The 27,897-nt window shown below is 39.0% G+C and overlaps 1 protein-coding gene across 3 annotated transcripts in view; it reads right to left on the reverse strand.

Annotated features, from left to right (window-relative positions):
• TMLHE (trimethyllysine hydroxylase, epsilon) overlaps positions 1-18,916 on the reverse strand; it is a 104,339-nt gene extending 85,423 nt beyond the window's left edge. For all 3 annotated transcript variants that reach the window (XR_012127477.1, XM_073227856.1, XM_073227857.1), the window contains exons 1-3: positions 18,555-18,916; positions 2,110-2,276; positions 1,442-1,632 (exon numbers count right to left, since the gene is read on the reverse strand). Coding sequence is in view for 2 of the 3 variants with exons in the window: in XM_073227856.1 (XP_073083957.1) it covers positions 1,442-1,631 (190 nt within the window). In the remaining variant the exon portion in view is untranslated. The remainder of the gene's footprint in view (positions 1-1,441; positions 1,633-2,109; positions 2,277-18,554) is intronic.
• Between the last annotated feature and the right edge of the window lie 8,981 nt (positions 18,917-27,897).

A 27,897-nucleotide genomic window follows, 5' to 3' on the forward strand; every position in this document is an offset into this window, starting at 1 on the left:
CTATCCATCTGGTCCTTCATTTTGTCTACTTTTTCCATTAGCGTTCTTAAGTTATTAAACATAATTATTTTGAATTTCAACACCCATGTCATATGTGAATCTAGTTCTGATGGTACTTTGTCACTTAAAATTTTGTTACTTCTTACCTTCTATCATGTTTTGTAACTGTGTTGTTGAAAGCAAGACATGTATAGAGTACCAGATACTGAGTTAAACAGGACTTCAAGGTGACTATTTATATCAATCTGGTCATGAGTTAGACTATACCTGATGTTTGTTTTCTCTATAGATACCAGAGGCATCAAATTCTTCTAGTGATCTTGTTTTTGTTTCCCCTCTTGGCCTTGGCCCTTCCCTTTGTGCTGCACCTTAGAAACAGTCTGTCTCTTGCAGCTCTTCCAGTTGTAATCCACTGTTATTTTAACTGGAGGTTTATTAGTTGGTTGTGGTGTTGGTGGGGAGCAGGGCATTCTCTAATCTTTGGATTAAATCTCAGTCTTTGGACTACACAGTGGGCCTGTGTATTGTGAGTCACAATTGTTTTTGTCCCTTTCCAGGGTGTTGCTGGTTGACCGTTTCTCAAAAAGATATGTTGATGTGCTAGGCCTTAGAACCTGTGAAATAGATGCTATTTGGAAGTAGGATATTTGGAGATAATCAAGAAAAGATATGAAGTCATACTGGAATAGGGTGGTCCCTAAATCTAATAATTTTATAATTTCTGACCTTATAAGGAGAGAGAGATTTGAAGACACAGAGGAGACACAGGGAAGAAAGCATGTGATGAGGGAGGCAGAGAGTGGAGTAATGTTGCCACAGCCCAAGGAATACCAAGGATCTAGAAGCAAGGAAGAATCTCCTCCCAGAGACTTCACAGGGAACACGGTCCTACAAGTGCCTTGATTTCAGACTTCTAACCCCCAGAACTATGAGAAAATAAATGTCTGTTGTTTTAAACTAGTTTGTGGCAATTTGTTACAGGAGTGCTAGGAAACTAATACACAGGGGTCAAGTTTTCTTTCCCCTTTGATACCTAACCCTTCCTTAGCTGTAGTATTCCCAGTCTGTGTCTTTGAAATCCTCTCGCCTGTACATTGAGGTTTTTCTTTCTTTTTTATTTAGATGAGATAAGGAGACAGGGTTGGAGAAGGGCAGTGTTCCCTTGTCAGCATTCCATAGCTGGGATGAGCTTTTATTGTTGCCCTATATTATTTTTGTGTTTCTTGTAAACTGTAGGATAATCTTTTAAATAAATAGTTAGAGGTCCTTACAACTCCATGGAAAGTACTTTCCATCCACATGAAAAGTATCTGTCATTGCACAATAATGTAAATATATTTCACACTACTGAACTATACACTTAAAAATGATTAAGATGTTAAGTTTTATGTGATGTTTTTATCACAGTTAAAAATAAAGTTTCCGTCTCCACGTATCTTACCAAAATGATCTTCATGTTGTTGCCAAGCACAGGTCAGAGATTTGGAGGCTGTATGGTGCCAATTGATAGAATTGATAGCTAATGGAAATAAGCTTTTGAAATTGCACTGTTGAAGGGCCCAATGTACAACTCCTCCCTTCAGCAGGTCCTGGAGCCTGCTTTGTAGATGCGACAACTTGTGGCCCCACATCCTAGAAAATTTGACAATAAGAAGAGAGAGTTAGTACCAATATAAAAAAGCTTTTATGAGGCTATACGAGTAACACTACAGATGTAACTACGTAAAATAACAGATTTAATTATCTCAATTGCACACGATTAAACAAAGGAGAAATTCGGAAAAGTTAAGCATAAGTGTTCTATAACCACTACTTCCATTTTCTCACCAGCCACTCTTACCTAACGCCTTACAATCTTGCGTCTATTCCACTACCTGACTGAAGTGGTTCTTTAAAATTCACTAATTTTAACTTTCCAACAACATATAAAGATTGCTTTTCAGGTTTCCTCTTTCTGGACCTCTCCAATTGTGACAGTATTGATCATCCTCATCCTGACTCCTTGAAACTTTCTTTTTCACTGATTTTGTGTGATTATGGTCAACTTTCTTAAACTATCAGTGATTGTGGTTTCCTGTTTTGTAAAATAAGGATAATAATAATACTTACCTAATGGGTTTAGTGTGAGGACTAAAGTACTTGGAACTGTGTCTCTCCACAGTAAGCCCTAGATCTGACCGTCATCATCGTGATCATGACTCCTTGAATGTCATGGTTTCAGAAAGATTAATAAAGCAACTTTATATGCATAAGACCTTAAAAAGAATTAATTTGTCCTGTGGAAAAAAAGAGGGAGAAAGCCATGTAACTGCAGAAAAGCTGTACGGTGCTTGATGTGAACCTTCTCAATAACTGCTTAAGGTCGCTAAACCCACAAAATGCTTATTTTGAGCAGATGCGTGCATGTGCGTGTGTGTGATGTAAGCGGATGAAGAAACTGAGATTCTTGTTGATGTGGGATGAAACGAATCACTTACAAAGGTCACAGCTAGAACTATAACATAATTTGCTAATGACTTTTGGAGGGTTCTGAAGTGACAGGCTAGGAAATTGAGAGCTACCTTCAAACCTATTGAGATTTCACAGGTGGAGGCAAGGAGCAGAGCATAAAGAGGCCTCTGCTGGTATCTGGGTTACATTATTTTCTACACTTCCTCATTTCAACCTCCCAACTACAGGTATTGTCTAGGACTGAGACTGGCAAACTATGGCCTATGCTTATTTTAATATGGCCCATAAGCTAAAAATGGATTTTACATTTTTTAAGTGTTGTAAATAAAAACAAAAGAATATGAGATCAAGACCATATGTGGTCTGCAGGGTCTATAATATTTGCTATCTGGCCCTTCAGAGAAAACATTTTCCAACTCCTGGTCTAATGCTCAATCCTTCATCAAATACTCTTTTCACTTTACACTGGATTACTCCATACAAGTCTACTCTTAAGGAAGTATATTCATTCATTTCTTCATTATTTCACCCCAAAAATATTACTGAGCATGTGTACAATATGAACATTCTTAGGTACTGAGAATACAAACACAAATTAGTCAGCAATTCTAGGCACACTCAAGAAGCTCACAATCTAATGGGGAACAAAGACAAATATAGGATGAGAATGAATACTACCTAGGATATTCTTTAGCGCAGAGTACAGTGAAAATGTGCAAAGAAGAAAGTAGTTAACTGTACCCAGGAAAAACAGGAGCACCCCAAGTGATTAGTGTTTTTTGTAGAGGTGTTTCACTGTTTTGTGTTTACTTATAAAACTTGTTTATTGGACAAAGAAAAAAGATCAGAAAAATGACCTAAACAGCCCAGAAATACATAGAATAAAAACTGAAAGTCTCTTTTCTTCATTATTTATCATTCCCATTCTTTCAAGGAAACCTCATCAACAATCAACAGTTTGCAGGACCAGCTTCCAGATCATACACAGTTGAAATCTCCATACTTGCCATACACACATACTAAAATACTAAAATTCTGTGTGACCACAGCTTTCACATCACTTGGGTAAATACCTAAGAGTGCTATTAATGGGTCATATGCTAAGTCTATATTTAACAGCATAAGAAATTCCCAAACTGTAGAATTTTGCATTCCACCAGTAATGAATGAGAGCTCCCATTCCTCTGCATCTTTACTACAACTTGGCATTATCAGTTTTTTGGATTTAGCCATTCTAATGGGTGTACAGAGATACCTCATTTTAATTTGCATTTCCCTAATTATGTATGGTGCTGTTGTGCATATTTTCATTGTGTTAATTGCCATCTATATATCTTCTTTAGTCAAATGTCTATTCAGATCTTTTGCCACTGATAAATTTTTAAATTAAGATTTTACTTTTTTACATAGAAAATATAGTCAATAATATCATAACATCTTTCTAACTGGACAGATAGTAACTACACTAATTGCAGTGAGCATCTAATAATGTACATAACTGTTAAATCACTATGTTGTACACTTGAAACCAATATAATATTGTGTATCAACTACAACAGAAATATATATAAATATAAAGATACATACTTTTTAGAGTTTTAGGTTCACTGTAAAATTGAAAGATACAGATATTTCCCATATAACCCCTTCCCCATATACACGTAGCTCCCACCACTGTCAACATCCTGTACCACATTACTTACAACTGCTGAACATCATTATCTACAAAGTCCGCAGTTTGTTTACATCAGGGTTCACTCTTGGTGGTGTACATTCTATGCTTATGGGTTTGGACAAGTGTATAATGGCATGTATTACAGTATCATACCGAGTCTCACCTCTTCACTTCCCTAAAAATCCTCTGTATTCTGCCTACTGTGATGTTCACCATGAGTTTTGATATGCAATATTTTCATTTTTAGTAAGTTTAAATTATTTTCTAATTTTCATTGTGATTTTTAAAATTTGACCTACAGGTTATTTAAAAGGATGATACTTATTTTAGAGGGATATTCTAGTTTTCTTTTTATTATTATTTTTTTACAGAAAAGGGTAAAGTGGCAAAGCCGTGATCCAGCAGGACTGACCCCCTACCCCTACCCCGGCCCACAGGCCGGAGGAAGAGGACCGCTGGACACTTGGTCCACGTCAGAACCCGACACAACAATGTTTTCCAACCCCATATCCCAGAGATGCAAAAGCCATGTAGGCAGAGGTTCCTACGGCTTCTGCTGAAATCAGATGCTCATGTCCCCCAGCTCATCCTGGGTATAGGGGCGGAGCATAGAGTGCTCCACACCTTGGGGAGGGGGCTGCTTCTCCCCAAGGAGCCCATGGTTGTTGCGTTTTTACTTTCTTAATTACAACCGGGAAGGGACTTTAATACGGGAGAGGCTGGTGCCTCAGGTGGTGGCCTCGGCAACAGTTAGGCCCTTGGCCCCACCCCTTCATCCTGCCCTGACATCTACTCTACCATCTCCAGGGCTGAAGGCACCACTCTTCCCTCCCTGCCCCCGGTGGCTTCTAGAACACGTATTCTCAATAACTCTTTCCTTCTTAAGGGCATCCCATAGGTCATTCCCCAGCTCCTCCAGGCGATGCTGAAGTGTGTCTCTCCCCTTGATAACACTTTCCACTGTCTCAAGAAACAAACATCCCGTTATCTTGGCTGCTGCATGGCCACTCAGGACCTCTTAGCAGTCTTCTGCTAGAAGACTAATCTCATGGAGGGCTAATTGCAGCAATCTGAATGAGGCTAGATGTGGATTGTTGGCCAAAGCCTCCAGAAAGGAACACAGCCTTGTCAACATTCCCACTTCACCCTTTAATACAATGACCAGAGAACCCAGCCATGCCATGCCAGGTCTTCTGACCTACAGAACTGTGAGCTAACAAATGGGTGTTGGTTTAAGCCACTAAGTATGTGGTAAATTGGTATGCAGCAATACCAAATGATACAGTGCTTTTGCTAGTTTTGGAAAACTTTTAGTCATCATCTCTTCAAATACTGCTTCTGTACCATTCTCTCTCCTCTCCTCCTAAAACTCCTATTACAAATATATCATCTTTTCATGTACTAGGTGGCAGGCACTGTTATAAGTACTGGAAATATATCACCAAACAAAACAAATATTCCTGTCTTCATGAACCACCTTTTATTGTCACCGTAATCTTCCTTACACTTAAACTGGCCCCTTCCATACAGTTCTTCCTCACAGTCAAGTGCTGAACCATACAATCAGTTACAACTGGTTCAATCAGAAATCTGTATTTCAAACTTCGTACCTTCTCTTTCAAATTTCTCCCCTGTTGATAACTGTCAAATTACAATAACTTTTACCCCATAAATGATTTTAAAACTTGATCCAATGTATTATACCTCTACTTGCCACCAGCCTAGCCCAGGACCACCATTATTTCTCACTCAGAGATTGAAATAACCTCCTAATTAGTCTCTCCATACACACATTTGTCCTCCCTTCAAACCACTTTTGCACACTGTAGGAAGAATGAACTAAAACAGGTATGTATGTCATTTCCTTTGACTGGATCCCTAGGGCCCTCAAGGTAAAATCCAATTTCCTATCATGTTATGTAATGCCTCAGATTACCTGGTTCCAAACTAAATCTCAGCTTCATTCCTGCTATTTACCTTTTTGTACTTTATTGTTTATAGTTTCCCAGACTCAGTATACTCTTTGCTGATTCTAGGAAATTCATGTTCATGCTCTTTGTTCCCTCAAACTGGGAGCGTTTCCTACTCTCCCTTACATTCATCTTTCAAGAAAGAGTGGCAATATCGTGTCATCTAAGAGTTTTTCCCTACATTCCAGAATGAACTAGCTTTTCTTGTGTTCTCTCTTAATACTCTGCTTATGTCTCTATCTTCCTTCTTAATATATTTTGTTGAAATTATGTTTTTATGTCTTTAATACTACTAACACTTGGGTGCATCTCAATAGGAAGACCTGTCTCATTCATTTTTGTACCTGAAGATCACACGGTTCCTAGTATTTAGAAGAATCTATAAATGTTTGTGGGAATTGGATTGAATTACTTTTCTTCCAGCTTCATATTTTCTTTAAATCTATAAGACATCTGCTCTAAATGTTAGCTTAAGTAGAATATTAGGAAAATAATGACTACATTAAGCCAAAGGTAGGGTTTGCAGTAGGCCATCAAAAACTCTTCCTTTGTCTATGGTCTGTTAATCAGCACTCTTTGAATGTAGTAATTTAATTAATATATAATTGTATTAATTATCTAACCCACCAATAGAGGTTCATAATTATTGTTCATAAGAGTGTCATAAAAGAAATTAAAATCTTGCTGAAATTTCATTCATTCAATGTACACATTATGTCTGCTGTATTTCCATAAACTACCTCTAATAATCATGTCAGATGTAAAATTAGATTTGTGTGAATGTCTTTGTTGATACCTTTGTAATTTCCTAAGTACCTACTTGAAAATCTGTTCTATAAGCTCACCCAGGAGATATTTAGCTCACTGATTCGTAGATTGAAAACTTTCCCTTCTTTTTCATTATTAGAAGTGGTAATATATTTGCATAAATCCAGTCTTTAAGCACCTCTCCTATCCTTCTTAATTCCTTTGATCTTTGAGAGTAGTTTAATGATAATCATTTGAGTTATAACTTATCCATCCATGCCAGCTCACAGGTACTTTTTATTTCTGAAACATACTCCAAATACTGTTCTTGCTGTCTTTGCAAATATTTATCTGTACAAGCCTGAGGTAATCTTGGGCCTTATCCTTCCAAATTCTAATCCTTTAGGTGCATGCCACCTGTTATATTCATCCTTTATATATTATCCTTAAAAAAAAAGGAACTATGAACTCATTGGAAAACTTCCTATGCAGCCCCATGGTGTTCCTCATTTCTCCTCTGATAGAATTATTTGCTGTTTCACAGACAAAATTATTTTTCTGAGAGCTTCCCAACCTTTAGAGTCTAAAGCCATCTTAGTGTACATTAAGGTCCAACAAGTATCAATCACAGTAACAGAAACTTTTGGAGAATAGCTATAGCTAGAAATTCTAGTCAGAGTATGCAGTTACATAATAGGTCAATCTGAATCTCTTCATGGTCATTACTAAGGAAGAAGCATTACCTCCTGCAAGGCTTAAAGCCAAGAGTCCATTTGGTTCTTATCAATTTTTCTTTCCAAATGTCTTAGATTTGTCCTTCTCTTTCCGTTCCTATAGATGCCTTCATCACCTCATACCTGGACTACTGCCATAGACTAGATGATTTCCTTGCCTCCAGTCCATCTATATTTCAATCAATTTTCCATACTAGTGCCAGATTAATCTTCTTAAAACACTTTTATCATGTCACTCTTCTGCCCAAGACCTAGCTCAAATGTCACCTTCTTTGTGAAATCTTCCTAACACATATCACCTATTTAATTATTCTTGTCTCCCCATTTGCTGAAAGCTCCTTGAGGGCAGACAAAAAGATTTAGTCATCTTTTTATAATGGCATTCAAGGCTTTACATAACTGGCCCCATCCATCTTGCCCCACTGCCTCAGAGCCTTCACACATGTTGCTTCCTCTGCCTACTATGTTCTCCCTCTCATTCTTCAGGTCTCGGATTAAATATAAATCCACTGAAGAAACATTCCATGACATCCTTGTTAAATAATTAGTTAATTCATTGAACAAATATTTACTTGGTACCAACTTTGTGCCAGACACTATTTTAGACACTTGGGATATATCAGTGAGCAAAACAGACAAAAATTCCTGTTTCCATGGGGCTTACCTTCTAGTGAGAGGAGGTAGACAATTAAAGATAAACATAGTAATTATACAGTATAAGGTGATAAGAGTTATGGAATAAACTCCAGCAAGATAAAGGAGTGTGCTGGAAGTAGCAGCACTTTTAAAATGGACTTTATTGAAAAAGATAACACTTGAACACAGATTGAGTTAGTCATTAACATATCCAGTGCAAAGTAGGCCAATGCAAAGATTCTAAGCTGGTATTGTATCTGTTGTGGCAAAAGAACAGCATAAAAATAGTGTGAAGCTAAGTAAGCAAGGGGTAGACTAATAGGAGATGTCAGAAAGATGGGGACAGGTTGATGAGATTATGTAGGGCTTTGTACACTAACACATAAAAACTCTAGTTTTTACTCTGACAGAAGTGATGAACCATTGAAGAGTTTTCAAGCTAAAATTATCTAACCCTAAAAGAGCAACAGGACAGTAGGCTGCACAAGACTGCATACACCTGGAGAACAGAGCAGACCTCATGAAACAGGGTAACATACCAATGCCTTGATCCGGCAGGACCCAAGCCCTTCCCCCACCCCAGCTCACCTGTGGGAGGAAGAGAAATGGAGCAGGGGAAGAGGTGGAAGCCTGGGACTGCTGAACACCTAGCCCTGGAGATCTGCTTTGGAGCAGAAACCTACACTGTGTGGTGCTCTGGACGTTGGGGAGCTGGGACAGCGTAGTGCTTGAGAGACTGAGATTGCGGCCGTTTGTGGAGGATGGGATCCTCACCTGGCCGCTCTGAGACAAGGGAAAGGCAGGTGGCCTGCCAGGCTTCCTAGCAGCAAGAGGGCTGCTGAAGGGGTGGGGTTTGCATGGAGCTTGCTGCGTGGGGGAGGGGAGAGCTGGACAGGGTTGTCTGAGCGCCATCTGTCCAGCAGGTTGGGAACTTTGGGGAGCTTCAGGCAGCTCCATCTACTTGGCTGGCTACTCAGGTCTGAGGCCCCCCACTGTGACACTTGGCCTACTTGAGCATCCCTCCTAGCCTGTCCACACTGGTTTTCAAACTGGCAGTCACTGTGCTGGTGTCAGGCCAGCCAGAGGGAGGCCCCACCCACAACAGCTAGAGACACCGAGCACAGAGGCTGACACCTGTGTGCTTGGCCCACTGGCTCTGACACTGGAGACAGGTAGGGCAGACGGGAATCAGGAAACAGCTCTTTCCTCCCCCCAGGCACCAGCTCCGCTCCCCTACAACCCCCAACCTCACTCTAGGGGCTGAGCAGCTCCAGAGACTGGAGCTTCTGGGCACTAGTGGGCACCACACAGAAATAGGAAGCATCAAAAGAACGTGGTTCAGACCAAAATCTCACAAACCCCAGAAAAAGGGCCAAATGAACTGAACTCACCAATCTTCCTGAAAGAGAGTTCAAAATTAAAATGATAAACATGCTTATGGAGGTACAGAAAAATATTCAAGAACTCAGGAACGAATTTAAGTCAGAGATTCAATCATTAAGAAATTCCATATCTGAAATGAAACATGCAATAGAGGGATTTAAAAGCAGATTAGATGTAGTAGAAGAGAAGGTAAATGAAATAGAAATTAGAGAACAGGAATATGAAGAAGCTGAGGCACAGAGAGAAAAAGCAATCTCTAAGAATGAAAGAATATTGAGAGAACTGTGTGACCAATCCAAATGGAACAATATTTGCATTATAGGGGTATCAGAAGAAGAAGAGAGAGAAAAAGGGATAGAAAGTGTCACTGAGGAGGTAGTTGCTGAAAACTTCCCCAATCTGGGGAAGGACATAGTCTCTCAGGCATGGAGATCCACAGATCTTCCAACACAAGGGACCCAAGAAGACAACATCAAGACATACAATAATTAAAATGGCCTACCTTAGGAAAGAACAATCCCAAATGAACAGTCTAAACTCAGAATTAATGAAACTAGAAAAGTAAGAAAAAATGAAGCCCAAAGTCAGTAGAAGGAGGGACATAATAAAGATTAGAGCAGAAATAAATAAAATTGAGAAGAATAAAACAATGGAAAGAATCAATGAAAGCAGGAGCTGGTTCTTCGAGAAAATAAACAAAATAGATAAACTCCTAGCCAGACTTATCAAGAAAAAAAGAGAGTCTACACACATAAACAGAATCAGAAATAAGAAAGGAAAAATCACGATGGACAGCACAGAAATACAAAAAATTATTAGAGAATGCTATGAAAAATTATATGCTAACAAATTGGATATCCTAGAAGAAATGGACAACTTTCTAGAAAAATACAACCTTCCAAGGCTGACCCAGGAAGAAACAGAAAATCCGAACAGACCAATTACCAGCAAGCAAATTGAATTGGTAATCATAAAACCACCTAAGAACAAAACCCGTGGACCAGATGGTTTCACTTCTGAATTTTATCAAACATTTAGTGAAGACCTAATATCCATCATCCTCAAAGTTTTCCAAAAAGTAGAAGAGGAGGGAATACTCCCAAACTCATTCTATGAGGCCAACATCACTCTAATACCAAAACCAGGCAAAGACACCACAAAAGAAGAAAGTTAGAGACCAGTATCCCTGATGAACATGGATGCAAAAATACTCAAGAAAATATTAGCAAACCAAATTCAAAAATACATCAAAAAGATCATCCATCATGATCAAGTGAGATTCATCTCAGGGATGCAAGGATGGTACAATATTCGAAAATCCATCAACATCATCCACCACATCAACAAAAAGAAGGGCAAAAACCACATGATCATCTCCATAGATGCTGAAAAAGCATTTGACAAAATTCAACATCCATTCATGATAAAAACTTTGAACAAAAAGCCAAGACATGGAAGCAACCTAAGTGTCCATCAGTAGATGAATGGATAAGGAAGAGGTGGTACATATATACAATGGAATACTATTCAGCCATAAGAAGGAAGCAAATCATACCATTTGCAACAACATGGATGGAGCTAGAGAGTATTAAAGAAGTACCAAAAGATTTCACTCATCTGTGGAGTATAAGAACAAAGAAAAAACTAAAGGAGCAAAACAGCAGCAGACTCACAGAACCCAAGAATGGGCTAACAGTTACCAAAGGGAAAGGGACTGGAATGTATGGGTGGGAAGGGAGGGATAAGGAGAGTGGGGGCAAAGAAAGGGGGTATTATGATTAGCATGCATAATATGTGCGGGGGCACAGGGAGGGTTTTACAACACACAGAAGACAAGTAGTGATTCTAAAGCATCTTACTATGCTGATGGACAGTGACTATGATGGGGTGTATGGGGGTGACCTGATAATAGGGGGAGTCTAATAACCATAATGTTGTTCAAGTAATTGTACATTAATGATATCAAAAAAATTACATGGAAAAAAAATGATGCAACCATTTGGTATTATCTACTAGAGTTGAAGATATGCATATACTTTCACCTAACAATAAAACTTCTGTACAGGAATGATGGTTCTCAACAGACATCTTACCAGCTCTAGGGAATATGTTGAACATGTGCAGGGGTGGCTGGTTATCAAAATGACTGCAGGACATTGCTGGTATTTAATGGGACCAGGGCTATTAGGTATCCTGAAATATTCTGGACAGTCTTGGACAATGGAGAATTCTGACTAACTTTTTAATATTACCCTTGACATGCCTATAGATGTAAAAACCTTATGATTACTGGAGCCTAGATCCTAACTCCTTTAGTTATATATAAGCAGGGTATGCTTGCATGAATTTGATATACACCGAATTTTCTAATAATACAATTAAACTGAGAGAAGAGTGATTCTCTCATTCCAAATATACAAAATTATTCATTATTTTAGAAAATCATGTCACCAATGATTTTTTGGCTGACTACTAAGATACACTGGTCCAGGAGTGACCCCAAGGAAGCTAGTTCTTAAAAAATAAGAATAACAGCAACAAAAACTGAGTAGAGGTATCAGAAGCCACATACTGCAGGGGAGGCCAGAAGGCAATAGAATGGCATATGCAAAATGGTGAAAGAAAAAGAAAAATACCTTGTACACCAAGAATTCTATATCCAGCAAAACTTTCCTTCAAAAAAAATGAAGGTAAAATAAAGAAATTCCACAATACACAGACAGAATTCATTGCTAGCAGACCTACCTTACAAAAAACACTACAGGAAGTCCTTAGTCTAAAAGGAAATGACACTAGATGGTAACTTGAATCCACATGAAGAAATAAAGAGCACTAGTAAAGGTATTTATGCAGGTAAACATAAAAGAGAGTGTACATATTTCTTCTTTTCTCTTAAAGAGCAACTACATAAAACAGTAATTTAAAAGCTTCCCTGTTACTGAAATTAAACTTTTAATAGTATTACTCTGAAGTATATTATATTAAGTTGACATACACATAATTTCCAGAGCAATCAATAAAAGAGTTCAAAATTATAATAAAAATATAAAAATCCAAAGTAAATTAAATTAATTACAGTGATTTTAATTACAATAAATGTAAATAAACAGTCTAATCAAAAGACAAAGACTCTGAGACTGGATAAAACAACAGACTCCAAGGATATGCCATCTACTTTAGACACATTTTATATGTGAAGAAATAAGTAGGTTGAAAGAACAAAAGAATGAAAAAATTTATACAATGCAAACAGCAACCATAAAAGAGTTGGAGTGCTTAGACTTATATGTAATATCAGACAAAATAGACTTTAGGAGAAAAGAGAAAAAAAAGGACATTTTACAATGATGGAAGGGTTGACTCATCACAAAGACATAACAATTATAAACATACACACATTAACAAAAAAACTCTTCCCAACTCATTCCATGAGATTGGTATCTTACAACAAAGAAGACAAATACATCACAAGAAAAGAAACTGCACTACAGTCCAATGTCCCAAATAAATACAAGTGCAAAAATCCTCAGTAAAATGTTAGCAAACCAAACCTATAAACATATAAGAAAAGATTATATACCATGGCCAGGAAGAATTTATTCTAGGAATGCAAGCTTGTTTTACGTATCCAAAAATGAATTAATGTAATACACCATATTACATTAGTTAATCATGTATAGTGCAGAATACATGACAAAAAACACATGATCATTTCAATAGATGCAGAAAAAGCACCTGAGCAAATCCAACACCCATTCATGATGAAAGAAATCCCAACCAACTAGCAAAAAAAAAACCTCAAACAAACAACTTCCTCAACATGATTTAAAAAAAAAATTCTGCAAAAAAGATACAGCTAAGACATGCTTAATGGTAAAAGACTGCTTTCCCCTAAGATCATAAGTAGACGAGTCCTCTAGTCAACATTGATCTGGAGATTCTAGCAAGGAGAGAATTAGGTCAGAAAAAGAATGAAAAAGTATCCAAATGGGGGAAAAAAGGAAGTAAAATGGTCTTTGACATAATCCTGTATGAGAAAATCCTAAGGAACACACACACACACCACTGCAACCTAATGTTGACCCATACACAACACACACATACAAATTATTATAACTAATAATTCTATTCAGCAAGGTTACAGGATACAAAATCAATACACAAAAGTCAACTGTATATCTACATACTTGCATAGAAAATTCAGAGAGTATTATTAAGAAAATAATTCCACAGTATCATCAAAAAGAATAAAATTGGAATCAATTAACAAAAGAAATGGAAGACTTTTACAATGAAAGCTATAAAATATTGTTGAAGGAAATTAAGGAATAGCGAAAATAATTTTGAAAAGGAAGAACAAAATTTAAGGACTCACACTTCCCAATTTCAATACTTACTACAAAGCTACAGTATTTATAACAGCACTGGACTGACACAAGAATAGAAATAGGCTAATGAAACACAATTGAGAGTCCAGATATAAACACTTATAACTGGCCAACTGACTTTCAAAAAAAGGTTTCAAAGCAATTCAATATGAAAAGGATAGTTCTTTTAAAACAAATGATGGCGGAAAAACTGGTTATCTTTATACAAAAAGATGAATTTAGAACGCCTATGTCACTCCATGCACAAAAAGTCAGTCAAAATGGATCGGAGAGCTAAATGTAAGGGGTAAAACCACAATTTTTAGAAGAAAATCTTCATGACCTTGGATTAGGCAAAGAGTTCTTAGATAAAACACTAAAAAGCACAATCCATAAAAGAAAAATAATAAATTGGACTTAATCAAAACTCAAAACCTTTGCCCTTCCAAAGACACTATTAAGAAATGGAAAGCCAAGCCACTGACTAGAAACAAATATTTTCAAATCATATACCTGATAAGGACTTTTATCTAAAATATAGAAAGATCACTTACATATCAATAATAAGGGAAACTAATTAAAAAAATGGCCAACATATTTAATAGACTTTTCTCCAAAGGAGACATACAAATGGCCAACAAACAGATGAAGATGTTCATTATTAGTGATCAGGGAAATGCAAATCCAGACCACAATGAGATGTTATTAGTTCGCACTAACAAGAGCAGCTCTAATGTTTTTTAAAGGAAAAAGTACAAGTGTTTGTGAGGATGTGGAGAAATTAGAACTTTCATACATTGCTTCTGGTGCATGTAAATACAATAAATGTAAAATGTGCTACCCTGGAAAAACAAATTGGAAAAAATGTAAACATACAGTTGCAAATTGACCTAGTAATTCCACTTCTAGGTATTGAAAACATGTGTCCACCCCAAAATTTTCATATGAATATCCATAGCAGCTTTAGTCACAATAGCCCAAAGGAGGAAATAACCCAAATGTCCATAAAGAGATGAATGGAGAAACAAAATGTGGTATACACACACAGCAAAATATTATTTAGCCCTCAAAAGGAATGAAGCAATGATTCATGCTGTAACATGGATGAACCTTGAAAATACCATGCTAAATAAAAGAAGCAAGTCACAAAAGACTATATACTGTATGATTCTATGTATAATGAAATGTCTAGAATAGGGAAATCCATAGGTGCAGGAAGTAGCTTAGATTGCCTGATGCTGGGTGTGGTAACAGGGATTAACTGAAAATGGGCAAGGGAGATGCCACTGAGGTGATGGAAATATAAAAAACCGGATTGTAGTGATGGTTGCACCACTCAATAAATTTACTAAAAATCCGTGAACTGTACACTTAAAATGGATCAATTTTAAAGTATGTAAATTACATCTCAATACAAAATTTTAAAAACACCCTAGGAAGCAGAGGAACAAAGAAAGTCAGTTCATATCTTTGCCAACTTATTAGGGACCCTACAGAGCTCATTAGGCTGCTCTATGTTGTTGCTGTTGTAATGGCATGAATGGTGGTTTTCCCATAAGGGCTGAGGGTCAAATAGTGATTTGGATCTTTTAAAATAAAATTTTAAAAAATTTAAAAGATAGCTGCTGGCTTGAAATTTGGAGTAGCAGTGGGTGCAAAGAAAAGTAGACAGGTTTAAAAAATATTCAGGATGCAAAAGTGACAAGGTGTTGTACTGATTAGACATAGGGAATGGGAAAGAGTGAGGATGCCCCAGACAGCATGCTCCAAGTGCAATTCCTGTTGTCCTCCCAAATTTACTGTGTCCTCCGGTGCTACTAACCTCTGAGTGAAGCAGCCTCCTGGCACAGAGTAAGCATTAACTGACTGTCTTTGGAGGGAAAGAACGAATGAACAGAGTAAAAATATGGCCAAAGCATTTACCAGGTCCTGCCAGACAGCTGATCCTAAAGTCACCCTCAAGGTGGGCCCAGCAGACGTCTATCACAATTTCCCTCGTGCCTTATCGACCATTTGGGAAACCATCAGAGCCCATGGCCAGAAGAACACCCAGCGTCATATCAGCCAATCCTTGCCTAGAACCTGCAGATGTGGCACAGCCCGGGTTTTACCATAGAGCCTGTATTCTTTACATGAAGGCAATGGCAGATGCATGTACAGCCTATATGAGCAAGGGGGACCTCTGGAGTTGTAGAAAGAGGGTCACGGTGGTGCCCAACTGACGGATCTATGTTCACTTTGGGGGGATCTATGATCGGGTTGGGGAGCTCACTTTGGCTCCAAGCAGTAAGAGACTCTTGATACCAAAGAGGTTTGTTAACCCAGGCCGGCCACACGCGCACGCATGTGCATGCACACACACACACACACACACACACACACACACACACACACACACACCACACCACCCCTCCCTCCCAGTCCTGGCAGGCGGAAAACATAGCTGCCACAAACAATACAGACACCAATTGATTAGTTTGGGTATTATACTGCCGTTCCCAGGGTTGACAAGCAGAGACACAGAGCTGCTTGTGGCTCTTGATAGGGATACCAAAACAAGGAAGTGATCCGTCCCAGTCCAGACTTCCCAGAAATAAGGAATGAGGTGGGGTATGCAACAGGTACCCCCAGACTCAACCAACCCAGTGAACATGCCTTTCACCATACTAGTTCTGAGATAAAGTATAACCTCTTTTAGGTAGGGTGAGAAATAAACACATTCACCTCTCACCTGTTGTGAAGATTATAGTGTTTTGCATAATGTATCATTGTTATTATTATCATTATCCCAAGTTCCCTGTAAGGTGGAATCAGAATAACATCACAGTGTTGGCCCATAGTGTTTGTAATTCTTCTTTGCCTTTATAGTTAATTTAATGTAAAATAAATTGTATGTAATTTTTGCTATACTGTTATGTGAGTGTTCCTGCATGACAGGCTGAGGTTTTTTTTTTCCAGCAATTAGGTATACAGTTAAGTCACTCAAGTCTTTTATGATGAGACTTTTTGCTAGGCAGTGTATTATGCTCATTCAACACATAACATTTTGGTAAAACAATCATCTAACGGTAAAGCATTCAGAAGGGCATTTTTCAGAACTGACATTCAGCTAAGGCTCTGAATGAATGAATGTGTTTTTTCCCCAGTTTTCAGAGCGGTCAACAGTATTTAAAAGGCTTTTCATAATTGTGAGACAGGGACCATGGGTGTAGTCAGAGTAGGGTGAGGGCCTCCAAAAAAAGCAAGGCAGAATATCTGCAGTCAGAGCAATGTAACTACATGCAAGGAAACCCCCTAGTAAAACTCTGTGTTAAACATTCAGCTCTGGAGTCATTCTTCAGTGAGATCTGTTGGTGTACCCCCAGATAAAGAAGAGTAGCACATGTTTATTTTATGCCAATTATTTATAATTATGTATAAGATTCACTTTAACAGGCTAAAAGGCCCAGGCCTATGTGCTGTCTTTCCTCCTTCAGATTTAATGAGGTGATTTTGCAAACTGGGCACATTAATTTAGCACGCAAGCCCAGCCATAACACAGTAAAAGGCAAGAAGGATTCCACCTTAAAGATAAGATTGCACTTGACCTACTCTTTAGCAAACAATGCCTCAGCCCACCTTGGGGGCTGAGCAGGTGGCCTTGTTTCATATGCCCCGAGACCAAGATGCTGGTATCTCGGGGAGAAATCAACAGAGCAGGGGGTTACTTGTATCAAGGTACTTGTAAATGTTCTAGGACCACTTAGTAAGTCCACACCCCTAAGCTTTTTTTCATGTTCTCGAAAAGCCCTCATCTGCCTATAAAACCCCCTAGACAACGCACCACCCCTCCTCTCTTGTCCCCTCCTGGCGAGAGCCGGGAGCTCTGTTCCTTCACTTTATCTCTAAATAAAAGCCTGTACCTTGCTGTCCTACCTTGACTGTGAAGCTCATTTTTCGGCTTCGTGAACAAGAACCCTGGCATCAACTGTATTTACAACGGAGAGAGAGCTTCCTTGCCTAGCTTCACTGTGCTGCCACTCCCGACTCTTACTAGGTATCCCTGCTCAGGAGGGGCAGACAATGGGGAGGGGCAGACAATGGGTAAAATCTGGGCAGAGAACATTAGTGGATATTAGAACGAAACAAAGTCAGTGCTGCAAGGTTTTGCAGACAGCCAAATTTCACCTTCCACTCCACTGCCGAGCAAAGGGCAGTAAGGGCTGGGTGGGGACTCGCTGAAAGCTAGACACCAAGTTAGTGACAAATACACGGCGAAGTAGGATCGCGTTAGAAACAATGTACATTGGGGGTCAGTCCCAATGCAAGCTTGCTGCAGCTCTTTCTCAGCGCTAGGCCCTTCTGGCCCTGCTCTGATCCCTGAGCGGACGCTGTCACTCAACTGGCACAAACTGTGACGACAGCCCTGCAGTAAGACACGGGTGGCCGTCTCTTCTTCCCGGTTTAAGGTGCGTACCACCGCCCTAGGGCCGAGCAACCGGGGTGGGAGCCGCCGTCTCCGAATGCGCCAGCCCCGAAAACAAGCGCTTGGACAAATCCACATCGCACCCACCCAAGACACCCGTTTCCCGATCCACGGGGCGGGACTCACCTGTGCTGGAGGTCGCGACTCCCAGGGCAGCAAAGCGGGAGGAACTGCAAGCAAGGAGAGCACCGAAAGGCAGCCTCGAGCCTGCCTTTTGCTTTCTCCCTGAAACTGTCGGCCGCGCGCTCCCCTCCCCCAGCCCGTTCGGTACCAGCAGCTACGCTGGAGGCTCCGCCCCGCTCTTTCCGGCTGGCAGGGTGGAGTGGGGGTGCCCAAGAGCCTCGGGTCCAGGATGATCGAGTTGGGGAGCTCTAGTCAATCGCCTTCATTTAACAGATGTACAGCCACAGGCGCAGAGAACAGACGGACGCATAAGTCGATCCTGCCTGTAAAACCCGGGGGGCCGCGCTAGCGTTTCGGTGCTCCTCTGGAGTCTCTCCACTGCGCTCCTGTTTATGGCGGCTTACTTATGGATGCTTCCTGGAAGTAAAAACTTCCACTATCCCTCCACCGCTTTCTTGAACGAATATCACGTACCACTCACTGCTGGACTCCCACGAATTCAGTTGAGCACCTTGAATCCGGGGTCCAAGTACAGTGCTAAATACAGTGAGCACCAGAGGATAACGGACCATTAGAAATATACATCTTATTTAACCGATAAGGCAAAGAATGAATGAACAGAGTAAAAATATGGCCAAAGCATTTACCAGGTCCTGCCACACAGCTGATCCTAGACCCACCCTTAAGTTCGGCCAAGCAGATGTCTATCACGATTTCCCTCGTGCCTTATCAAACAATAAGTGTTACAAAGAAGGACCAAAAAGTCCCCTGGGATAGTATATACAATGTGAATCCAAGGCACAGAAAAAAATCAAAAGTAAGAGCAAACAAACAAGAAATGTAATGTGTAGACATGAGAAAATGGGAAACTCAGCAGTACTGGAGTTATTACAAATGGAAAATATTAGTCTAATGTCAAAGGGTAGTAAAGGAGATAGTTTGTACAAGTCAGGAACAACAAAAGAAGAAAAAGTCTTCATACTCCACCCTGAAATTCTTTCTGCCCCTACATGTCAATTTGGAAAACTTTTTTTGCTCAAATTAGGTATTACCTCCTCTGTGAATGCTTCCCTCTGTTTACCACATAACTTTGTATTCTCCTTTTCAATGGGTCCACTGTGCCGAGTGGATCCAATATAGGCCTTGAACATACCACTTATCATTCTGGATTATAATTTGATATAATTATAATTATAATTAAAATGCCTGGGTCCTCCAATGAACAGGTAGCTTCTTGAGGAGAAAACTCATATTTTTAAAATTTATTTTACAAGACCTGAGTATAGAACCTAACATACAATATGTATTTAGTGAATATTTGTTGAAAATTGTGCAGACCCAGTGAGTGCACAGAAAAAAAGTTATAGGTAGGAATTTGAATTAATATACAAAGAAATAACTGAACAAGGTAAGATTCTAGAATGGTATTCAGCCATGTAACAAACATTAATAAGTACCTGCTGTACACCAGGTGCTGTATTAAGCTCTTGACATAAAATGGTAAACAAAAACCGGATAGAGTCCACGCCTTTACGGAATCTAAAGAATAACTAAGAATCGGCTGGGAAAACAGGAAAGGGAACATTCTAGACAAAAGGAACAGCATGATCAAGATCCTATAATAGGAAGGAGCATGACAGTATTAATTAGAGTGAATAATATCAATAAAGGTAAGGTGAAATCAGCAGATAAAATACCCAAAAAGAGGCAAGAAATTGATTGATAAAGCCTGTTAATTTAAGATTTGGAAAAAGAAGCCAGTTGTCTGAGTAATAGTAACCAACATTTATTAAACCTTCACTGTATGCCAAATGCTGGGCTAAGTGTTTTAAAACAAGGTAGATAATATTATTACCTGCTTTGAGGGTAAGGAAACTGGGGTACAAAGAAGTTAAGCAATTTCACCAGGATCACACATCAGTTAAGTTTGGGCTGGCATTCAAACATAGGTAACCTGGTTCCAGACCCAAGGGTAGGAATTGTAATAAAAGCACAAATAAAAACTACAAAGAACTCTTTCACAGAATTTGTTCATTGTTCGCAGATTTTTGGCATCTATGATAAATAATACTAAGAGCTTCAAGAAATACTCTGCACTCAAATATTAATGCTCTAGACATGATTTTGGCATAGACATTGGTTGGTATTGGCAGTGATAGTAGTGTCTTTAGTAGGTGATACAATCAAGCAGAAATGATCATGACATTGCACATCAGAAGCATGCTAGAGCAGAGGAAGAAGAAAATAGTAGTGACCTGAGTGCTATTTTGTGGAGCACAAAGCAAAGGACAGAGCAAAGGATTTCACCTCTCTGACCTTCAATTTTCTATTTCACAATTGGGCATAATAATAGTATCTGTGCGTCACTGTGATTATTAAAGAGACAATGTGTGTAAAGTACACCATGTGTGACACACAGTAAATGCTTAATAAGTATTACCTGCTATGATGATTATTACTATTATAATGATACATTTTAAGTGAGTGAAGGAGCAGAGGCATGATCAGTCAGGGACGTTGTTCAGGTTCAATTTGAGGAAGATGACATGGAATATCAGATAAATATTGAATGGTTAGTGAAACAGAAGTGTATGTCCTCCTATTTGCATCAACTGCATCCTTTCCCCCCCTCATTTTCAGTTAGCACTTACTATTCTATGTTGTAATTGTTTACCTGTTGGTTTCCCTCATTACAATTTCTGTGTGTTTGTGTGTGCATGAAGCAGCTAACAGTGTCTGGCACAGAGTGGAAACTTAAAAGAGTATTTGTTGAAAGAATTAATTAATGTCTGAATAAAAGCAATAGGTACAAATAGGTAAAATAAGAAAGAAAAAAAACCCAATACCATCTGGGCTTTTGTTATGTTTCAGCCACACTGGTATTCTTTGTATTCCCAGAATACACCAGATTTGTTCCTGCTCTGCTTACAAAAATATGATCTGCTTATCTATTTCTCTCTACCTGCCCTGCTAACAGTCAAGGCTAAGGGTTGGTGATTTTTTTCTGTAAAGGGTCGGATAGTAAATATTTTAGGTTTTGTGAGACACACCAAGACTTTGCTGCTACTCAATTCTACCTTCATTGAGCAAAAGCAGCCACAGAAAATACTTAAATGAAGAGTGTGAATGTGTTCCAACAAAACTTTACAAAAACAGGCAGGATGCAGAATTGGCCTGCAGGCTATAATTTGATGACCTTGCCCTAGACTAAATTATCTCCGTTTCTTCCATGGACTTTTGTATAAGAATGATGTGTAGGAGCCATCATCTTTGGCCAAAATCTACATCTAGTTTTATCAGTCTCAATGAATCTTTCATGCTCTCCAATCCTGTTCAGAACCTTAAGAGTTGTTGAAAAGTGATTCAAACTGTGTAATATGATTTTGAATTTTGATTTGTCAAGGTGATCCTTAAAAGAAGCAGTTATTACAGATCTTTGAAAAAGTCTTAAAAATGAAGAAGAATCATAGTAAAAGTGACTTTATTATGTAATTGAAGTGGCTTTTAGCCAGAAAATAAATATTCTGGACACAGTGCAATATTGAATTTGGCTGAGGCCTTGGACTATGACAACAATTCTGCTATATACCCTATACAGAAACAAATAAATGCTCAAACTTTTCAGAAATCATCTAGGCCACGCAAAATTTTCCTTGACTACTGATAGTTGAGAATTTGGTAAAAACTGAAAAGTGTATTAATTTGTGTCTGAGGATATGAACATTTATGACTGTCACAGAAATATAATTCAGTACAAACTCAGTAGCCTGTACAATGACTTTTGCAGTGTAGAGGTATTTCATTAGTTGAAAGTGAAAAAAACTTACCTGAAACTTAAGTGAAAGAGTGATTTATGTCCCATAACTTTTTTGTGTCTTACAAAATTCAAGGAGTGGAACAATCAAAACTTGGAAAGGGCAAGTTACACTTAGGCCTCAAGAATGGTCAAAACCAAGGAAAATACCAGTAAGACTATAATCATTCTTTTATCTCTACCCTTCCCTGTACATTTATTTGTATGTTCTCTCTCTCCACCCCCCACCCCATCTGTCTCCCTCCTTCTCCCTCCACCTTCCCTCTTCACTTACCCCCAAAAGCTCCTTTAATTTCTCAAGTGCATGCAGCAGGAAATACAGTTACTGACACCTTCTTTAATTTTCATCTTCCAGCTTCAACCACTGGTAAGAGACACTATGTCACACTGAGTCCTCTGAAAAGTGGATGCCAAGATAGAGTAAGAAGTCCAGAGATCTACTGTGAGTAATGGTGTATAAGATAAAGATGAGGAGTGGTAATAGGCAGGGAGAGACTTCAGACCACAGAACAGGTCTGACACTTATTAGATGAGAGGAAATGAAGAAGGAATGAGTTGGCAATGCTTCAGATTACAGTGCAACTCTATGAAAGTCTCAGCCAGCCCAACTGGGAACTCCAGAGCAAAGGGTGCTGATTAGAGGAACCCCACATTGAGCAGAAATGGCCCTAGTATCACTCCTGTGCTCAGAAATTGGTTGGGTTGGGTATGTCCTTAGATGGAATGATGCTAAAATATCTCAAAAGTGCTACAGTTGGAGGCTGTTGTCTGATTCCACTCCTCACAGTAGATTTTCTCTTAAAAGAAAAGCTGAAAGACACCTCCATGGTTGCCACAGACACTATGGTCCCATTTCCATAAATCCGGCCAAGTGTAAGTTTGGTAACCATCCAGGATCAATCAACTGTAATAAGGTGAACAATGCCATACTATGCTAAAGGACAGTTTTCAAGAGTGACCAACCATCCCAGATTCCCTGGGGCTGAGAGATTTTCTGGGACACAAGACTTTGCTGAAACCAGTCCCGTCCAGGAGAAACTGGGATGGTTGGTTATCCTAGTGGTACCCATGTTAATAGGGGTAAGAGACACTTAAGACAATCGTACAAGATTGTATACTACACAATCATATTTTACTGTGTTTTATGAAGAAATTCTATGTTATAGTGGTCATATTTAATTAGGAGAATTTATGAAGTTCTCAGAAATATTCCCTTGAAAATGCAAAAAGTCTCATACTTTATTTTTTGTCATGCTCACTCGCTTGTGCATTCATGCTTCTCTCACTGAAAGAGCAACAGGAATGAAGGCTGCACCGAAAAGCATACACCTGGAGAAAAGAATAAACCTCAAGGAACATGGTAATGTGCCAAAGCTGTGGCCTGGCTGGATCCAAGCCCTTCCCCACCCCAGCTCACCGGCAGGAGGAAGAGAAACACAGTGAGGGAGGGAGTGGAGGCCTGGGACTGCTGAATACCTAACTCTGGAGATCTCTGGGAGCACAAACCTACATTTCATGGTGCTTTCACGAGACTCTCGTGATTAGGAGGTTGGAAAGCTAAGACAGGCAGAATACCTGGAGAGACTGAGATTCCAGCCACTTGTAGAAACCAGGGATCTGTATCCAGCTGCTCTGGACAAAAGAAAGGCCAGCAGTCTGAGAGACTTCCTAACAGCAAGAGGGCGGCTAAAGGTATGAAACTGGACATAAATTATGGAGAGAAAACAAAAAATCCCATAAACACATGGAAGCTTAACAACATGCTCCTAAGCAATGGATCAATAGCCTACATGGAGACAAATGACAATAACAAAACACTGCAAAATCTGTGGGACACAGCAAAGGCTGTGCTAAGAGTGAAGCATATTGCAATACAGAAATACCTCAGGAAAGAACAAAAAAGAAATAAGTGCCTCTTGCCAATTGCTTTAGTTTCTACAAGAAATGATTTCTCTAAATGAAGATTAAATTGCATAGTGAATACTAAGCACCTGTTATAAAGCATGACAAAGTAATGGTTTGCACCAGTCAAGGTTCTTTTTTTTTAAATTTTTTAATTAAGATATTATTGATATACACTCTTATGAAGGTTTCACATGAAAAAACAATGTGGTTACTACATTTACCCATATAATCAAGTCCCCACCCATATCCCATTGCAGTCACTGTCCATCAGCATAGTAAGATGCCACAGAGTCACCGTTTGCCTTCTCTGTGCTACACTGTTTTCCCATGACCCCTCACACCATGTGTACTAAACATAATACCCCTCAATCCTCATCTCCCTCTCTCCCAACCCACCCTCCCACACCCTTCCCCTTTGGTAACCACTAGTTCATTCTTGGAGTCCGTGAGTCTGCTGCTATCTTGTTCCTTCAGTTTTGCTTTGTTGTTATACTCCAAAAATGAGGGAAATCATTCAGCACTTGTCTTCCTCTGCCTGGCTTATTTCACACAGCATAATATTCTCCAGCTCCATCCATGTTGTTGCAAATGGTAGAATTTGTTTCTTTCTTATGGCTGAATAGTATTCCATTGTGTATATGTACCACCTCTTCTTTAGCCATTCATCTACTGATGGACCCTTAGGTTGCTTCCGTATCTTGGCTATTGTAAATAGTGCTGCAATAAACATAGGGGTGCACATGTCTTTTTGAGTCTGAGAAGTTACATTCGTTGGGTAAATTCTAAGGAGTGGGATTCCAGGGTCAAATGGTATTTCTATTTTAAGTTTTTTGAGGAACCTCCATATTGCTTACCACAATGGTAGAACTAGCTTACATTCCCACCAGCAGTGTAGGAGGGTTCCCCTTTCTCTGCATCCTCACTCACCAGCATTTGTTGTTCTTAGTCTTTTCGATGCTGGCCATCCTTATTGGTGTGAGGTGGAGCATCTTTTCATGTGTCTGTTGGCCATCTGAATTTCTTCTTTTGAGAATAGTCTCTTCATATCCTCTCTGCCCATTTTTTTTTGAGAGGGCATCTCTCATATTTATTGATCAAATGGTTGTTAACAACAATAACATTCTGTATGGGGGACTCAATGCACAATCATTAATCACCCCCAGGCCTAATTCTCAACAGTCTCCAATCTTCTGAAGCATAACAAACAAGTTCTCACATGATAAACAAATTCTTACATAGTGAATAAGTTCTTACATGGTGAACAGTGCAAGGGCAGTCATCACAGAAACTTTCAGTTTTGATCACGCATTATGAACTATAAACAATTAGGTCAAATATGAATATTCATTTGATTTTTATACTTGATTTATATGTGAATCCCACATTTCTCCCTTATTATTATTATTATTATTTTTAATAAAATGCTGAAGTGGTAGGTAGATGCAAGATAAAGGTAGAAAACATAGTTTAGTGCTGTAAGAGGGCAAATGTAGATGATCAGGTGTGTGCCTGTAGACTAAGTATTAATCCAAGCTAGACAAGGGCAACAAAACATCCACGGATGCAGCAGATTTCTCTCAAAACTGGGGGTGTGAGGTTCTAAACCTCACCTCTATTGATCCCCAATTTCTCACTTGATGACCCCCCTGTGACTGTGCCTGTCTTAGGTTGTTCCTCCCTTGAGGAATCTTACCCGTCTCTGGCTAACCAGTCATCTTCTGGGGCCATACAGGGAAATGTAAAGTTGGTAAGTGAGAGAGAAGCAATATTCTTTGAAAAGGTTAGCTTTTTACTTCTTTGCAGATTTATGCCCTGTGGCTTCTATGCCCAGCATTTGTCTTGAGGTATCTTTACCACTTGGAAGAATTGTGATACTCGATAATTTCATTATGAGCCTCTGCCCATTTTTTAATTGGGTTATTTGCTTTTTGCATGTTGAAGTATGTGAGTTCTTTATACATTTTGGATGTTAACCCCTTGTCGGATATGTCATTCACAAATATATTCTCCCACATTGTAGGATGCCTTTTTCTTCTGTTGATGGTGTCCTTTGCCGTACAGAAACTTTTAGATTGATGTAGTCCCATGTGTTCTCTTTTGCTTTTGTTTCCCTTGCTTGAGGAGATGTGTTCAGGAAGAAGTTGCTCATGCTTATATTCAGGAGATTTTTGCCTATGTTGTCTTCTAAGAGTTTTATGGTTTAATGACTTACATTAAGGTCTCTGATCCATTTCAAGTTTACTTTTGTATATGGGGTTAGATAATAATCTAGTTTATTCTCTTACATGTAGCTGTCCAGTTTTGCAAGCACCAGTTGTTGAAGAGGCTGTCATTTCCCCATTGTATGTCCATGGCTCCTTTATCGAATATTAATTGACCATATATGCTTGGGTTTATATCAGGGCTCTCTAGTCTGTTCTGTTGTTCTATGGGTCTGTTTTTGTGCCAGTACAAAATTGTCGTGAGTACTGTGCCTTTGTAGTAGAGCTTGAAGTTGGGGAGCGTAATCCCCCAAGCTTTATTCTTCCTTCTCAGGATTCCTTTGGCTATTCAGGGTCTTTGTGGTTCCATATGAATTTTAGAACTATTTGCTCTAGTTCATTGAAGAATGCTGTTGGTATTTTGATAGGGATTGCACTGAATCTGTAGATTATTTTAGGCAGGATGGCCATTTAGACAATATTAATTCTTCCTACCCAAGAGCATGGGATGAATTTCCATTTATTAGTGTCCTCTTTAATTTCTCTCATGAGTGTCTTGTAGTTTTCAGAGTACAGGTCTTTTACTTCCTTGGTTAGGTTTATTCCTAGATGTTTTATTCTTTTTGATGCAACTGTGAATGGAATTGTATTCCTGATTTCTCTTTCTGCTGGTTCATCATTAGTGTACAGGAATGCCACAGATTTCTGTGTATTAATTTTGTATCCTGCAACTTTGCTGAATTCAGTTATTAAGTCTAGTAGTTTTGGAGTGGATTCTTTAGGGGTTTTTATGTACAATATCATGTCATCTGCAAACAGGGACAGTTTAACTTCTTCCTTGCCAATCTGGATGCCTTTTATTTCTTTGTGTTGTCTGATTGCCGTGGCTAGGACCTCCAGTACTATGTTGCATAGAGGTGGGGAGAGTGGGCATCCTTGTCTTGTTCCTGATCTTAAAGGAAAAGCTTTCAGCTTCTTGCTGTTAAGTATAATGTTGGCTGTGGGTGTGTCATATATGGCCTTTATTATGTTGAGGTACTTGCCCTCTATACCCATTTTGAGAGTTTTTATCATGAATTGATGTTGAATTTTTTCAAATGCTTTTTCAGCATCTATGGAAATGATAATGTGGTTTTTGTCCTCCTTTTTGTTGATGTGGTGGATGATGTTGATGGATTTTTGAATGTTGTACCATCCTTGCATCCCTGGAATAAATCCTACTTGATCATGATGGATGATCTTTTCAATGTATTTTTGAATTCAGTTTGCTAATATTTTATTGAGTATTTTTGCATCTATGTTCATCAGGGATATTGGTCTGTAATTTTCTTCTTTTGTGGTGCCTTTGCCTCATTTTGGTATAAGAGTGATGCTGGCCTCATAGTTTGGAAGTATTCCCTCTTCTTCTACTCTTTGGAAAACTTTG

Source organism: Manis javanica, chromosome X, assembly GCF_040802235.1.
Source record: "Manis javanica isolate MJ-LG chromosome X, MJ_LKY, whole genome shotgun sequence".
Classification (NCBI taxonomy): Eukaryota; Metazoa; Chordata; class Mammalia; order Pholidota; family Manidae; genus Manis; species Manis javanica.